Source organism: Teleopsis dalmanni, chromosome 2 (assembly GCF_002237135.1).
Source record: "Teleopsis dalmanni isolate 2A chromosome 2, ASM223713v2, whole genome shotgun sequence".
Lineage (NCBI taxonomy): Eukaryota > Metazoa > Arthropoda > Insecta > Diptera > Diopsidae > Teleopsis > Teleopsis dalmanni.
The window spans coordinates 133,096,031-133,114,782 of NC_051847.1; the positions used below are offsets into that span (position 1 = coordinate 133,096,031).

The following is an 18,752-nucleotide window of genomic DNA, read 5'->3' on the forward strand; positions in this document are numbered from 1 at the left end:
ATAATATTTTTTTTTTTAAATAGTTTACAACGACGAAGACATTGAAGACGAAGACGATCTTGACGACGAAGAGTTAGGTGAGGAAGAAGATATAATATCTGAGTTGGACGACACTGCAGAGGGTAAGTTTTTAACGTTATTAAATATTACTAAAAGTAAAAATTTTATTGTTTTCTGTACGCTTCGTAAAATTTTAATTTGTTAAAAATTTTTTGTAAAAAAATATCCCTGTTTGTCTATGTTTTATTACTAACTAAAATTAGTTTATAAACTAATGAACTCAACTGTATATAAATGTAAATATAAAAATAGGAGGAGTGTATATAAACATTAGCATGAACTAATTTATGTTTTTTTATTTTATATATATTTTTTTAAATTTATATGTATATATATATATCTATATATGAAAATTGTGCTTTTCAGAGTGTCTGCTAAGTATTATATACACTCTTATTGAATGTAATTAGTATTTTTTTAAAATGGTTGATATAGTTAAAATAATTAAAAATGTATATAATAAATAGTCAGTTCCATATGTTATTGATAGTCGATTTTGATTATATAGTCATTGTAATGATAGTGTAAAATATATACTTATTGTTTATTACGAGCAATAAATTCGTCAGCTGATTTCATGTGTAATTGTAATAATAGTAAAGTTGCGCTTATATATAAAGAGATATGAACAAGGAAAATTACAAGAAATGTTAGCTTAGCATATATATATATAGGTATCAAACAAGACAAGATCGGAATTTGTTTCTAATTTATTATATTATATCATATATTGTTTGTATGAGCGTTATTAGTATAATTATTGTACTGTACTGTTATTACAATATGTTTAATGTTGTCAGAAAAAATAAAGCGACTTGAAAACGTGGCCAATATAATTATGAAGACTTAGGTTAGGTTAGGTTATACCGGCGATGCCTAGTAGATCCACTTAGGCTTGTGTTACCTTATATATAGGAAAAAAATATAATTAATATATTTATTCCCTTACTTTGTTGAATACATAGCATTGATTACATTATTGAAATCCATATTCTTTTTATATGCATATTGTGTGATTTTGGTTTTAAATTTTAACTACATATTGCATTTTTCATGCAGTAATTATCGCCATTGAATCTATTGGCGTAAAAATTATATGCATTGTAGTTCTTTAATAATGTGAAAGACCACAAAACAATAGTTTATTATCATAATTTAGCTGAAGAACATCAACTTACAGTTTTAAAAATTAAATTAATTTTTGGTTTTCATAACACTGAAATATATATACTATAATTTATGCTTACTTTACGGTAGTAACATTTTAAGCATTTAACACAAATTCATATTGTTGCAGATTTATATTTAATTTTTAGGTACCTAATAAAAAAGTTTCATTGAAACGAGTTTTTTAAGCATACTCGTAAATTATATATTTGAAAATTGAAAATTTCTAATATTTTAAATTTTGTAACATTTATCCTGTAATAAAAAAGCAAAAGACTACTGAAGAATTACAAATTGAATTCATCTGGGTTGGCAATGAAGCGTTCAAAATATTACAGAATTGAAATCAGTATTATCCACGTCAAGAATGAAGCTATTTATTCTGCATTCACAGATGTATCGGTTCAAATTAAATCTTCTTAAGCTAATCACTTCTTCAAACGCCCATATTTCTATTTCTATATAATAAATAAAACACCATAACTCAGCTACAGTTCATATTCTGTCTAGATATTTTTCATACTATCAAAAATATAAAATATATAGCAACTTCTTCACTTCTTCAAACATCCATATTTCTATTTCTATATAATAAATAAAACACCATATCTCAGTTAGCTACAGTTCATATTCTGTCTAGATATTTTCCATACTGTCAAAAATCTAAAATATATAGCAACTTCTTCACTTCTTCAAACATCCATATTTCTATTTCTGTATAATAAATAAAACACCATATCTCAGTTAGCTACAGTTCATATTCTGTCTAGATATTTTCCATACTGTCAAAAATCTAAAATATATAACAACAAAGTGTAATACCGGAAGTAGTTAAAAGATTTATTTTTTGTTACTGTAATAGTAGTGTGGCTTAGCGCATTTTCCTACGTTAATCAAATTTGACTATATAATGTAAATAATGTATTATTGCGTCAACTTAAGCTTTTTGTAATTATGCAATTTAGACTCAGTGCTGTCACCTTTTTATAACAGGTTATTATCGTTTTCATACACAAAACATTATATATTCATAATCTCTAATAACAGATTTGCATAGAAATCCCTTCCTCGTTAATCCTTTTGGCAATTTGGTTTTTTTCGTATTTTATTTTTATTTTGATTTTAATTTTTATTTCATTTTATATATTTATTTACTTTTTTTTTGGATCTGCACATAATTTGCATAATCATAAATTAATAAATTATGTTTTAACGAATATACAAGTATATATATATACATATACTTGTATATATATATGAAAAAATAATGAGATACACTAAAGGGTTTTAAAGAAACATATATGGAGGTGGCAGCTCTGGCAGATGACTTACGACGATGTACCAACAATTTTATTTTAGAAAATACAATGTGATAAAAAAAATTACTTATAATTTTTTTTTAACACAAAATATAAAAATATGTATTTTAATAATATTATACAAATTTAAAAGAATAAAAATTATATATTTTTATTTTGCACGTTGCTGTTGTTGCAATTGTAGTTGTTGATTTCTTGATGTTGTTCAATACATTCAATACAATACCATATATCATAGCTGAAGATAATTTCAATATAAGAATTTTAAGCATTTGTTGTTGACAATGATTATGATGTTGTTGTTTATTTACTAAAGCAACTCAGTTAAACGTAACGTCAAATTTCCTTTTTAAAGTCGTAAGTTATTCTACACAACACGCTTTAGTTGTATAGTTTTTAAGTACCAAATTGTTTCCAACAACAAAATTGTGCTTTAATAATAATAAAACCAGTGTGCTAACACATCTTCAACATCATTATCGTTATCAACAATAGTATCAGTACGTACTGGTCATCATCAAACACAACCATAATTTTTGTAATGACAAGCACTGTCAGTGAGTCAATCAATTAAATTTTTATTCAACACGTCTCATATAACAAATATTTCAATTCAAATATATATATATATATATATATATATAAATATATACATATATAATATAAACTAAAACTAAAACCTTACATCGAATGACAACAGCAACTTCAAAATAAAAATTACAACAAGAGATTTTTTATTTGCCTCATTCTCAAAGGTATCCAACGTCAAAAAATCTGTTCCAATATTCAACGTGAAAATCAACATAACGGAAACAAGAGTAACGAAATTGTCAATAATAAGGATTTTATACAAACAGAAAACGCAAGTCAAAATAACAGTGATCAGGAAATAATTGCTATAGAGGGGTCGTTATCAAAAGGCACTACGACGACGGGTTACAATAGAGCCCCAAATCTGGGGGCACGTCAAACTCGCAGCAGTGGTGGCAGCACAGATTACGCTGGTGGCCCAGCACCAAGCGGTACACCACATCAACAACAGCAGCAGCCTCAACCGCAGCAATTGCAGCAACATTTTTTGGCACATCCATTGATTCCTCATTATCCACAACAGCCGGTTCACGTGCCACCACAATCGCATAATCCACACCAGCAACAATATTTACAACAACCAATAACAGCACATTACTATAATCCACAAGTACATTTGCAAAATAATCCACAGCAACATCAACAGCCACCACCCAATCCACAACAGCAGCACGTACAGTATTATCAAGCTTATCCAAATCCAGTACAACAGACGGCCGCTGCCGCCTCTTCTTCGGGTATATTAAATTTAAATTTAAATCATTACCCAGCGCCTGGACCTGGCCCCACTGGCCAATTAGCAGCAGCTGTTAACGGTACACCATTAATTTATCACCAACAACAGCATCAATTGCCAGTAACGATATCAGGACGTTATCATCATCCGCCACCACCACCGACACATCATCAGGCACCACCGCCAACAGGTCAACGCCATCACGTATTGCATCCGGGTACCATAGATATTGGACTCGGTTCTGGTATATTAATTGATCATTCGACAGGTGGAAGAGCATACGTAACACATTCTAACGTACCTCCGCATCCACCGTTACAACACGGCCCAGTACCGACACACTCCGTAATACCAAACTCTTCGCATATACTTCGACGGAGTTCACGTAGCAAAACGGGTTCTTGTGTAAGTTCAGCGGCGCAACAAAGCAGTGGCAGCACTAGCGGCGCAACTGCAGGTGCCGCCTCATCGTTACTAACAACATCCACCAATGTACCGCCAAGTGCTGCGGCTGGTGCAATAAATATTGGTAATCATCATCACGGTCACCATCCTATACATCATTCTGTAGCTGCTGCTGGTGGTGCTGTAGTTGTGGCAATTGGTTCAAATCAACAAACACAACAGCAACATCAAACACAATCACAACATCCTCAACAGTTGCCAGCGCATCAGCAACATATACATCAGCGTGCCACTTTGGTGCAGCCAAGTTTTCTATATCGCACTAACGCTCATATTACTAATCTGAATAATAGTGTTGGTCCATCGTCTGCAAATGTTGCTGCCACCTCAATTATTGCTGCACCAACATCAGCAGCAGCAGTAGCGGCAGCTACACATACACACAACAATCCTAACATTCATAAACCACCAACTGGTAAGTGTGTGCGTATAACACATAATTGTAAATTTGTATGAGCATAAATGTTGGCGTTAAAGAGTTTTTGAATAAATTTAAAAACAAAAAAAAAAAAAAGAGAAATGCAGATCCTCATGTTATCACACCCTCCTTTTACTTACTACTTACCCATTGACTAAGACGTAATAGGTTTACAATAAGTTTTGATATACAAAAATTGGTGCTGGTTGGTCGCTTCTCTTTATGCTATATTAGTTTTATAAAGAATGGGTATATGTAAAATATTTAATATAATAAACAATAAACGGACTTTTGGGATATTATTTTGTGACTATTTGGTCCAAATATTTTATAAATAAGCGGGAATATTATTTATAAAATTAAATAAAATATCAATTTATATATAATATATATATATATATATATATTCTTTTGCACCAATGTAATGATGTGTATAGTAAAATAAAATATTTCATTAATTTGTCATAAAAAAAAACAATGCAATGATAATTTTAATTAAAATGGAGAACCTCTATCTATAAAAGCACATATAATTTCACCCTCATATCCTCCTCTCATGTTGAAAGTTTGGGATTTCGGAATTAAGATTTTTTTTTTTTACCAATTTTAAGAAAAAAAAAATTAAAAAAAAAAAAAAAAAAAAAAAAGTTCAATTTACGTAAAAATTTGAGTTGCATTAATATTTTTAACGGTTAAATTAAATTTTTACCCCTCAGATTTCAATGAAAATTTTTTTAGTTACTTTTTATGTACAAGAAACGTTTAACGTTTTGTGCTTTTAACAAATAACAATTTATGCTTTTAGAAGCCCAGTGTATTTTTCTTATATTTCATTAAACAAGGACATATTTTATTTTCATAACAGCTTCATCGGATGTTTTAAATTATAATTTAATGGCCCAACAACCGCCAACTGGACCGCCGAATACTGGTGGACAATCCGCAGGTTAGTTTGATGTTTTCATGTTTTTAGTTTTTTAACTTAATTTTGATCAATTTATTTATTATTTAATTATTATATTTTTATTTAATTTAATTTTGAAGGATGACAGCACATTAATTAGAATTGTTATTTTAATTTTGTTATATTTAAAATTTGCTAAAATACGAAATTCTGTTATAGTTTTGTTATTGTATGCGTTGTTTTAAATGTATAAATGTATTTATATTAGAAGAAAAGCAACAAAAACAAAAAACACTAATTTCTATATATTTTTAGCTTCAAATAATCTTTCGCTGGGCTCCTCAAATTCAACTAATCAATCGAATGCGGCAACTTCTGGTGGATCATCTTCAATAAGTATTGCCAATATAGGTTCAGTACCAAATTCGGGAGGCAATAATGCTTCACATGATTCGGAAAGCGATGACAGCGAAGTGGGTCGCTTACAGGCATTACTTGAAGCCCGTGGTTTACCACCACATTTATTTGGTGCTCTCGGACCTAGGATGACACATATTCTGCACCGCACAATCGGTAGCAGCAGTTCTTCAAAAGCTCAACAACTGTTGCAAGGTCTACAATCACCTGATGAATCCACACAATTGCAATCTACAATAGAAATGTGTCAAATGCTCGTTATGGGAAATGAGGACACGCTTGCAGGTTTTCCCATAAAGCAAGTGGTGCCAGCTCTCATAAATATTTTACGTCAAGATCAGAATTTTGATATAATGAATAATGCTTGTCGAGCACTTGCATATATGCTAGAGGCATTACCGCGTTCATCAGGCACTGTTGTTGAAGCTGTACCAGTCTTTTTGGAGAAATTGCAGGTAATACAATGTATGGATGTAGCTGAACAGAGTTTAACGGCACTTGAAATACTATCACGTCGTCACAACAAAGCTATACTCCAGGCTGGTGGTGTGTCAGCTTGTCTTACCTATTTAGACTTTTTTTCGATCAATGCTCAACGTGCGGCTTTAGCTATCACAGCCAATTGCTGTCTTAATCTGCATCCAGAAGAATTTCATTTCGTTGTCGACAGTTTATCTCTACTAGCACGTTTGCTTTCTCAACAGGATAAGAAGAGCGTTGAAAGTGTTTGTTCAGCATTTTGTCGTTTAGTAGAAAGTTTCCAAGATGATCCAAAACGTTTACAAGAAATTGCTAGCAAAGAACTGCTTAAGAATTGCCAACAGCTTTTAGTGGTTACACCAGCCATACTAAATACTGGCACATTTACAGCTGTTGTGCGCATGTTAAGTCTTATGTGTGGCAACTGCCCAGATCTAGCGATTGCACTATTGAAAAATGACATTGCATCTACTCTATTGTATTTGTTGACGGGTAATGCTGAACCGATCAGTTCAACTGCTTCACATGTGGAATTAATTTCCCGTTCACCATCTGAATTGTATGAGATTACTTGTTTGATTGGAGAATTGATGCCCCGTTTGCCAACAGATGGTATTTTTTCTGTCGATGCTTTACTTGATAGACCCACTTTGAATACTCAAGATCAAATTCAATGGCAATGGCGAGATGATCGTGGAATGTGGCATAATTATTCTGCTATTGATTCACGTATGATTGAAGCGGCACATTTAAGCTCAGATGATGAATACAGTCTTAGTACGCTTGGAAATACATACACAATTGATTTTCATTCAATGCAACAGATAAATGAAGATACTGGTACAACAAGACCTGTACAACGTAAAGTTAACCCCAACTATGTACCAATACCGCCGCCAGTAATTGGCAATTCTAATACTGGCCAAGATTTGTCTGCTTCAGCTGTGATGAATGCAATAAATGTTTTAAGTAATTCTGTTACTCAAGCAATTCCGACACAACCTACAAATGTAACAACAACACCAGCAGATACACCAAATAATTCTACAGCGCAATCATCAGCTCAAAATACACAAACAAAGCGACGTGCTTCAGTTGATGCACGAATTGCTTGTCTTAAAGAAGAACGTGGCTTGGCCGCTGAGTTTATTAAAAATTTATTTAATGTTCTTTATGAAGTTTATAGCTCTTCAGCTGGCCCAAATGTACGTTATAAATGTTTACGTGCACTATTGCGTATGGTTTATTATGCAACTCCAGAACTTTTAAAAGATGTCTTAAAATACCAACTGGTATCAAGTCATATCGCTGGTATGATGGCAAGCAACGATTTACGCATTGTAGTTGGTGCCCTTCAAATGGCTGAGATACTTATGGAAAAACTTCCTGAAGTATTTGGTACACACTTCCGTCGTGAAGGAGTTATATACCAAATAACACAATTGACTGATCCCAATAATCCGATTTGTGCCAATGCATCGCCAAAACCGTTGGCGGCTTCTAGCGGTGGATCTCAAAGTGCGCCTGCATCGGCAACTAGTGTGCACGTTAATCCGTTTTTCTTAGAAAATTTTCATGCTTTTGGCGGTTCAAATTCAGCTAGTACAACACCTAATACTACAAAACCGTTGTTATTAACTCATCAGTATGCTATGAAGAATTTCTCACATGCAATGAACGCATTAACTGCAAATGCTTCAGCTACAACGATAAATAATAGCGGTGGGCCAAAGAATCCAATTACTATGCCACTAACAAATCCACCATCATTATTGCCTCAGTTACCATCAAGCAGTAACCAAATTCAACCATCAGCAATACCAATTAATTCAGGTGCTATAGCGACTCCACCGGGAACAATTATTGGAAATGCAGTAGCCGCTTCTGCACCAGAAATGCATTATCACCATTATAGCAGCTCTGCGCCAGCAGGGGCTGGACCAGCCTTACAACTACAACAACCAAATTTGTTGGTTTATTCTACAGCAGCAGGAACTGCGCCAACTGCTTTACCTGCTAATAATCAATATGTACATGGCAATTTTCATCAACCACCACCTCACATACAGTCACATGGTCCGCCACCTCCACACCATATAGATTTGTTGCCACCATCGTCTGTAAATAGTGGAACACCAACCATCATTACTCAACAAGCCCCACCGCCGCAACATATTCCGCAAGTAGTTTTCCCACAAATGGGAACAGCTGATGCACATTATCAAAATAATTCAATATCAAATTCAACTGCTATAGTATCAGCAACCGCGCCTTCATCATCTTCGGCTCCAACAACAAGTTCAACAATACAACATAAAATGACTGATATGCTAAAGCGTAAAGTCCCACCGAAACGTAAATCTCAGTCAAGTAGTCGTTCTAAACGTCCTGATGAAGGTTCTTCTACCTCTGCAGTACACGATTTATTAAGTCGTGCAACAAGTACGTAACAAATATTATTATTGTTTATCTTATTTAATTTAATTGTTTTTTATTTTTTTTTCTTGTTTATTCTAGGTTTGGGTACTAGCACTGGTCGAAATACACCAAGTTCAAGTAACAAATCACGCTTTAGCGGTGGAAACAATGCCAACTCTAGCAGCGGATCAGGTAAAACATCTTTCTTAGCATCGTTAAATCCAGCACGCTGGGGACGGCAAGGTTCACATCACGGTTCATTTACCAAAGACTCAGGAGCTAGCCAAAGTAGTAGTAACAGCGCCAGCGGTAACAATACAAGTAGTTCCAGTAATATACATGGTCATCATGGTACAAACTCAACTTTAGCTAGTTTATCTAAGAGCCTTTCGAACGCAAATATGATTGCAGCTGGTAATCGTGAAAAGGCACGTCAATGGATTCGCGAGCAAGCGGTATCATTCGTTAAACGTTATGCAGAACAAGAATCAAATAATGGCTCAGCCGAATGTTCTGGCAGTAGTAATAGTACAAATTCAAGTGGTGCTAATGTATTGCAACGTTTATCAGCAATTATTTTCAAATTAAGTAGTAGTTTTCATGAATGTTTGGAAGCACTACTTGAGTTAAAAACAATTCTATTAGAAAGCGATATATCACCATTCGAAGTTAATCATTCAGGTTTGATAAAAGCAATGATTAACTTTATGACTTGTGAAGAAGGAATTGTAGAACGTGATGCTCGCTTGCGAGCTTTTATGCATGTTTTTGCTGGACTACCATTGGAAAAGATGACAACCGTAGGACAATTACCAGCTATAGATGCTGTTGCTTTTAATGCATTGGTTGCAAAACTAAATGGTTGCGTTACACAACTTGAACAATTTCCAGTCAAAGTCCATGATTTCCCGTCTGGACCTGGTGGACGATTTAATCAAAGTGCTCTGAAATTTTTCAATACACATCAGTTGAAGGTGAGTGGACCTCGTATGAAGGTAAATAACTTTGCTTATTAAAAATATTTAGTTTTACTAACTATTTAATTTTTTCTATTAATTTATATATCATATTCATGTATTTATCATATTTATTTAAAAAATCCAATTAAATAAGAAATATACAGTGATATTCCCCTAACTCTTATGTAAGGACTTTGAATTTTCCACAACTCTTCTTATATTTTTTTTTTTCCATAAGTCGAATTCTCTTAACTCGAATATTTCCGTAACTCGAAGTAAAAATTCACGTTGCTTTTTACCACTTCCCTTTAAATTCTCCCTTTACTTTTGTCAGTTACTTTTCCAGCTTGCGCGACATTATTGGACTCCAATTTTCGGCGACACTAACAACTGCTCTTATTATTGTAAATTTCCTTAATGCGATGATAGAGTTATGCTTTTTATCAATAAAGCAGTAGACTTTCAATCACAAACATGAGTAAAAGAAATTTGAAATGTTTTACAATCCCGAAAAAAATTAATTTAATTATTAAAGTAGAAAAAGGTGGATCAAAGAAAAAAGATATAGAAGAAAAATATAGAATTCTTTGAAACACTTTAGCAACGATTTTATAGAATGAGAACAACTTAAAAAGATAGTTCTGTAATAATAAATGTAAACGGATTACAATATGTATAATGACTTGGTTGAAGCTATGTTACAATGGATAATTACTGTAAGAGCAAAAAATTTACCTCTTTGGTAGTTTGGTAGTATTAATAAAGAAAAGGTAAAACAGTTTCCAGACACAACTGCCGCAAATAAAGATGCGATCAAGGCAATTTAAATATTTATCCATTCCAGAGCAAACGCAATGGATGATATATTCCAATTAAATAATTTGGAAAATAATATAGAAAACAAACAAGTAAACACAACAGCAATACATATAATCGAATATTTTAAACAAAAATTATGTATGTATATTCAAATCATTAAATACTTTGGAAATTTAAAGTAGAGTGGTAAAAAGTAAAAAAATGTAGCAAATCCAAAAAAAAATGTTTCTGTAACCCGAATTTTCCCTAACTTTTTTGCCTCCCTTTTAACGTTTTGCGAGTTAGGGGAATATCACTGTACATGGTTTTAGTAGTTTAAATATATATAATCATTTTCATAAATAACAACTCTCTCTGTATTACTCTCTTGTGTGAAAGAAAAAATTTGTTTCTTTTATTGAGCATTCATTTTATTAATTAATATTTTTTCCAACTATGCCAAGGGAGACAACAAATCTAAGCTCTTGTTTATAATATTATTCGGATTCGAGAACACCGAAACGTGAAGTAACACTAGATTTATTGTACTTATTGTGTTAACAAACCCGTTATTCGAAATTTCTTATCATAATTGGTTTGTTATTTTTATATTATAATTATATTATTTTGTAAACTATGAGTTTATAGATTTATACATATATTTATAAATATAAATCCATAAACTTATCAGTTGGGTGGGGGTAGAGTTATGCCATCAGATAGATTAAAGTTCTGTAGTACTAAGTATATAACTTTTTGTTTTGGCGATGTTTTTCCTGTGACTACCGTATCCGGGTATTGTTATTAGACAATACACTGTGGGCATTGGTCGATAACCATGTAAGTGGTTATGGAGCCATGACAATGACAAAGCACCAGTTAGCAGATAACTGGAGGTTTGAGCATACAAACACACAAATTCAAATTCATGTAATTAAACATTAACAACTTGCAAACTCCGAAATTTCGGGAAATAAACTGTAACGTCATATATATATAGCATTAAAGTTGCTTAGAATACAGAAATGCTACAAATTCGTTGTTAAATAACGATTCCTGAGATAACGAAATATTCCCTAATCTGGAAGACATTTCAAACTGCGAAAAACAAAAAATCTGACATAATTACATTTCACTGCATTAGCTCTGTTTTATAGTCAACAAAATTAATTAATTTTTTTTGTATTATATAATTATTTTAGATATTTTGTATATTTTGTATATATTGTATATAATATATTGTAGTTGAAAATGATTCATTTATTAAATACTTGTTTCTTTTATATTTGCTAATAGTGCAATTTACAACGCCATCCTGACTGTACGAATCTCCGGCAATGGCGTGGAGGGACTGTTAAAATAGATCCACTTGCTATGGTACAAGCTATAGAAAGATACCTTGTTGTTCGCGGCTATGGTGGTATACGAGTTGACTCAGATGACGATTCCGAAGATGATATGGATGACAATGTTGCAGCAGTTGTAATGTCACAAAGTTCGTTTAAACATAGATTACAATTTCTAATTGGAGAAAATGTGCTTCCCTATAATATGACTGTTTATCAAGCGGTTAAGCAATTTTCCCCATTAGTTAATGATCAGTCAGAAACTGACACAGATACTGAAACTCCAATAGGTATTTTCATAAAAAAACTAAATTCCAGTACAGTTATACATGTAAAACTTAAATATTTATAGTAAATGCCCGAGTATGGGTACAACAACACACAATATATTATCGTCCAGTTGAAGATGACTCACACATTACTGGCGCTAGCACCAGCAATAATAGCACCTCTAATAAACATAGTAATACAAGTGTACAAACTTCTTCTTCAGGCTCTTCAACATCCTTTGCAAATGCGGTTATATCTTCCACATCATCGTCTTCGTTAAAGAAAAGCAACAAGTCTGGATCTAAATTTTTACGCAAGAAAACTGAATTATGGCAAGAAGGTGTTGCACCAAATACTATATCAGCGCTGAAACCATTCCTAAGCAAAACACTGCCTAATGAAGTTATTAATGTGCAAGATGCTTCCTTAGATGCTCTTTGCATGTTGCGTATTATCAATGCACTGAATCGTCATTGGGAACAGTTATATGGCTGTATTGTACATCAGTACATAATAGCACAGTCAGAATTCATTCATCCTAAAATAACGGCCAAGGCTAATAGACAGCTTCAGGATCCTTTGGTAATAATGACTGGAAATTTACCTCAATGGTTACCACAAATTGGTATGGCATGTCCGTTTTTGTTCCCCTTTGAAACACGTCACCTGCTGTTTTATGCAACAAGCTTTGATAGAGATCGTGCTTTACAGCGTTTACTCGATACAACTCCAGATTTAAATTCTGCTGAATCTTCAGAGCGTGTAGCACCACGTTTAGATCGACGTAAGCGGGCCATTTCTCGTGAAGATGTCTTAAAACAAGCAGAACACATCATGCAAGATTTCGGGCATACAAAAGCTTTGTTAGAAATTCAGTACGAAAATGAAGTGAGTTTATTATTAAAATTTCAATTAAGTTATATAAATTACTGATATATGTGCAATTCTTTCTTGATTTATAGGTTGGTACCGGTTTGGGTCCAACACTCGAATTTTACGCTTTAGTTTCAGCTGAATTGCAGCGTTGTGATTTGGGATTGTGGCATGGTGGTGACAGCTACAGACAAACATCTGCTGCTATTGTTGATGTAGTCAAAAGCCCAATTGTTCATATTGATGATGGACAAAACAATATTTCACAACAGGAGGAAATTACCACTACTACTGCTACAATTACAACAGCTAATAATACACGTACGACTACAATTACGCGTGCAAGCAGCCGTAATAACCGTGATAGCAACAATGCTAGCAGTGTTGGTGTCTCCACACGTAGTAATCTTGTTGCCACAAATAATACAATTAATAGTCATCAGACAAGCAATCATTTGGAGCATGGCTCAACATCTAATGAAAATATTTTAAATATGGTTATAGAGCAGCAACAAGTTAGTGATAATTTACATATTCAACTAGATGGGACAGGTGGCCAACAAAATCAAATTAATACGCTTACATCAGAGGGATCTGACAACGTTATACGTATCGAAAACTCTGTATCTATTCCTGCAATTTCATATGTTAACGCACAACATGGCTTATTCCCACAGCCGTTTGGAAGATCATCTAAAATACAGCAATTATCTAAGGTTAAAGCAAAATTCAAATTTTTGGGTAAATTTATGGCTAAAGCTGTGATGGACAGTAGAATGGTATGTTTTTTTTTTTTTAATAATATATTTATCAAGAAACTTTACTCTAAAATATATTTATAAAATACAATAAACTTCTGTATAATTTATGATCTTGTAAATCCATATTTTATTTTTTTTTTATTATTTTTATCGCAGATATACTTTTTGTATTTTAACTTTTCTTTATCAAAATGGTGTTTATATTTTTTTATTATTATGGCAATTGTTTATTTGTATTTTATTATTAGAGTTATTTATTTATTATCAGGATTTTAAGTTTATTTATTGTCAAGTTTAGTAATTCGAATTTTTATTATTTTATTAGGTTTATTTATTGTTAACGTTTTTATTTTTTATTAGGTTTATTTATTATTAGAATTTTTATTTATTACAGTTATTTTTAATTATTATTACAGTTATTTTTATTTATTATAACAGTTATTTAATATACAAATGTTTTTGCAATACCAAATTTTTAATTGTTCTTTTAAATTTTGTTTATTTATATATATATTTATATATAATTAAAAATAAAAATTAGTTATACATATTTGTATATAATTAAGAATAAATGTTTAAAAACATTTTATTTGTGTACCTATATTTTCTATATTTAATTTTTTAGAATGAGTAACGCACAGTCTAAAGTGATTGTTATATTAATTTTGTAACGCAGTGAAGGTGCTCTATAAAACCTACGAAATATATAAAAACTTGATTAATGTAATTTATTATATTGGCCATCAAACTTTAAACAGTGTTGAAGCTAACAAAATAGATTTTTTGATTTTATAAAAGTATTCAGTTAATATTTGATAAATTAAAAATGTATTTTCAGTCAATCAGTTTAAAATTCATTGCGGTTTTCGTACAAAAACTTCCTTATTCCTACTTCCTTCGATATTACGTTATACATATAACGTTGGCTGAACACTTAAATGGAAGCTTTTGTTTATTAAATATTTGCATCTGTAAATGAATCCTCTCTAAAATTTAAATATATTAAAATTCAATTTGTTTGAAGGGCAATTATTTATTTATTTTTTTTTTAATATTTGTTTGGTTTTTTTAAAATTTTTTTTTTTAAGATTTATTTTTTTTTTTTAATTTTTTTTTTTTTTTTTTTTACTATTTTTTTTTAAATTTTTTTATATTTAATTTTTATTTTTTTATTTTTTTTATTTTTTTTTTAATTTTATTTTTTTTTTTAATTTTATTTTTTTTTTTTAATTTTATTTTTTTTTTAAATTTTATTTATTTTTTTTAATTTTTATTTTTTTTTTTAAATTTTTATTTTTTTTTATTAATTTTTTTTTTTTTTTTTTTTTTTTTTAATTTTTATTTTAAAATTATATATGATTTATTTTATTATATTATTTAAAGATTGATTGTGTTCTATTTAGTTAAAATAAATGTTTTTATATACTATTATTTTTTGTATTATATTCTAAGTAAACTTTATTCATTTATTGTAAATACAATACCAAATTTTATATAATGTAGAAGATTTGAAATTAATTCCATTTTTACGTTTATTTTTAATAGAATAACCAATTATTTAAGACTATAATAAATAAACCAATATTAATCATTTTTAACCAGTAAATATTTTTTACTAGTTGGTTTTTATTATTTTAAATTATTTATTATTTCGAATTGTAATTTTTTTTTTATTATTTATAATTTTTAAGATATACTCTATTATCATACATAACATTATTATATATATCACAAATTGACTAGTTATTTATTATAGGGTTATATATATATTTATTTTTTTTTTTTTTGTAAAATAATTATTTATTGATAATTTATATTTATATTTATTATTTACTTGGTATTCACCAAAGTTTTTAATTTATTATCAAATGAAATTGTTTCGTATAAGTTATTTGTTTTTAAATTAATAATAAAAAATATTCTTCAGTTGGATTTACCATTTTCAACCCCATTCTATCGTTGGTTGCTGAACGAGGAACAATCTGTTGGTTTAGCAGATTTAGCATGGGTTGCGCCAGAAGTGCAGAGTACATTAATTCGCTTACAGAACGTAGTTCATCAACGCGAACATATATTATCTGATCCGAACTTTGATGCAATGGAAAAGACTGAAAAGGTTTGTACTTGTATATATTTTATTTACAATAATTTTCAAATTAAATTTTAATTTTAATAGATTGAAGCGTTAGATTTAGATGGCTGTCCCATAGCAGATTTAGGCTTCGATTTTATGTTACCTGGCTATAGTACTATTGAATTATGCCGAAATGGTCGTGATTTACCAGTAACTGTTCATAACTTAGATCAATATATATCATTAGTTACACACTGGTTCCTTGTTGAAGGTGTGCAAAAGCAATTTGAAGCACTACGTGAAGGTCTGTATTTTACTTTGTCTAAAACAATGGCATAATAAAATGAATATTTTTGTATTTTGTTACATAGGTTTTGATTCAGTGTTCTCAACAAATCGTTTACGTATGTTTTATCCGGAAGAATTGGAAAACGTATTTTGTGGATCTGGTAGCAGTAATTTTCAGCGTTGGGATATTAAAATGTTACAGGAATGTTGTCGTACAGATCATGGTTTCACGCAAGAATCACAGGCTATACAATATCTATACGATATACTTTCATCGTACAGTCGTGAAGAACAACGTGCTTTCTTGCAATTTGTGACTGGTTCACCACGTTTACCAACTGGTGGATTCAAGTCTTTAACACCACCATTAACAATTGTGCGTAAAACCCTTGATGGAAATCAGGATCCAAATGATTATTTGCCCTCCGTAATGACTTGTGTGAATTACTTAAAATTACCGGATTATTCGAATAGCGAAGTAATGCGTCATAAGTTAAAAATAGCAGCCAATGAGGGCAGTATGTCGTTCCACCTGTCATAAGGTGCTTTCAATGAATTGTATATTATAAAACGCACAACTCTTTATTTTTATATAATTTTATTAACAAACCAACCAAAATTTTAAGCAGTTCGTTTCCACGCTCAAGAAAGAAAGTACACCTAAACATCAACCAGGTTTTATGAATCAATCAAAAACTGCTTAGCTGCTAACTAAAAATTTAACATTTTCAATATTTGAATTTCATTATCAAAATTAATAGTATATTTTCCATTATAATTTGTGAAAAACCAATTGGTAAAAATTAAATTTATAAGAAACAGAAGTAACTATGTTGTAAAAACAAAAATTTACTGTTCTAAATTTAAAATATTAACATTAAATTGATTTTGTTTATTAAACAATAATATAATTAATCTTTGTTTTGTTATTATTCTTTTTTTTAAATAATGAAATTTTCTGTTAAATTTGTTATAAAATAGTTATTTTTAAATAGTGAAAAGTTATGATGAAATTTTAGTCTGTAGCAGATTTGAGAGATCTACATAACGGAGGATAACACGAATTAACGCTTTACATATACAATAAAAATAGTTTAAATATAACTTATTTGAATATTTTAGTTCATAGTAACATTATTTTAGGGCATACATATTTTATGTATGTGACTTAACATTTTGACGCAAAAGATGAATGAAACCAACAATCTATATAGGATCTTTTTTTATAACAATTACAAATTTAACTGTTTTATATATACAAAACTATGTTAAGTATAAAAAAGAATTAATGAAAGTATTGAATTTGAAAAATATTTACATAAAAAAGTCACACAAATCTGATTTAGGAAATCGATGAATTAATATTTGTACAATAAAATATTTTAATTTGAAGATATCCTAATAATAATGAATGAGGATTATCATTCATAAAACCACTACAGAAATGTTTCTTTATTATTATTAGTTTTTTTTTTTTAATAAATATCTTGCAAGTAAATATAACATTTTTTAAACAAAAATAAACATTTATATAACATATGTTTTAAATGGGCCTATGCATACATATATAATAAATACATGTAAGAATGCAGAGAAATATATATAATCGTACTTTAAATCTTAGCATTATTTACTCTAAACTTAAAAATATATAAATATATTTAAACATAATTGTCCAATTTAAATTTAAAGTGAATAAAATCTATTTTTCTGTTCATTAATTATATATAATATAACTTTACTAAAAAAAATATGAATCATTACCGAAATATTTCATGGATAGTTTTTACTTACTCGATGTATGAAATAAATAAAATAACAATTAGTTGTATGTATACAATATGTTTAAAAATATTTAAAAATGATAATTGTTCAATGAATCATAAACAAAAAAAGAAAAAAAAACAAAAACTTCGCAAATACAAGCCAACAGAAGAAGTTGCTAAATTATAACAATATAGTACTATAATATAAATATATGATACAAGATTTATAGTATAGTTTATTAAAAATTAAATTAAAAGAAACTATGCAGAATCATTCAAGAGGATCATTAAAAATAAATATAAAAAAAATATATCTTGTGTTTAAGATTTTATTTTCTTTAAATGCAGATGAATAATAAATTTGTAAAGGCAACAAAAAATACATACAGAATATGTCGTTGTGTTGTAACTGAAATTGGAAACTGCTATAGTAGGCACATAAATATATTACAAGAAAAATGTACTTAGAAGACTCGTATTGACGATTGATGGAAGTATCTTGTATACTACGCTTAAAAAGGTGATGCCTCTATAGTTAATGCATTCTAGTTTACTACCATTTTTGTACAGTGGTATAATCATACCTTTATACAAATCTTTCGACATAGTTTCCTGCTGCCAAATATCCCTGATGAGCCTATG

At 30.1% G+C, this 18,752-nt stretch overlaps 1 protein-coding gene across 8 annotated transcripts in view; it reads left to right on the top strand.

Moving 5' to 3' along the window:
- Nucleotides 1–18,310, top strand: part of LOC119675038 (E3 ubiquitin-protein ligase TRIP12) — a 31,140-nt gene extending 12,830 nt beyond the window's left edge. For 3 of the 8 annotated variants that reach the window (XM_038086212.1, XM_038086211.1, XM_038086216.1), the window contains 11 exons: nucleotides 24–122; nucleotides 3,302–4,753; nucleotides 5,622–5,702; nucleotides 5,976–8,999; nucleotides 9,075–9,970; nucleotides 12,029–12,368; nucleotides 12,431–13,236; nucleotides 13,311–14,000; nucleotides 15,910–16,098; nucleotides 16,159–16,360; nucleotides 16,428–18,310. In XM_038086212.1, the coding sequence (XP_037942140.1) occupies nucleotides 24–122; nucleotides 3,302–4,753; nucleotides 5,622–5,702; nucleotides 5,976–8,999; nucleotides 9,075–9,970; nucleotides 12,029–12,368; nucleotides 12,431–13,236; nucleotides 13,311–14,000; nucleotides 15,910–16,098; nucleotides 16,159–16,360; nucleotides 16,428–16,885 (8,237 nt within the window). In that variant the 3' untranslated portion in view covers nucleotides 16,886–18,310. The remainder of the gene's footprint in view (nucleotides 1–23; nucleotides 123–3,301; nucleotides 4,754–5,621; nucleotides 5,703–5,975; nucleotides 9,000–9,074; nucleotides 9,971–12,028; nucleotides 12,369–12,430; nucleotides 13,237–13,310; nucleotides 14,001–15,909; nucleotides 16,099–16,158; nucleotides 16,361–16,427) is intronic. The other 5 variants (XM_038086214.1, XM_038086215.1, XM_038086213.1 and 2 more) reach the window with 5 other exon arrangements.
- Nucleotides 18,311–18,752: the final 442 nt, after the last annotated feature.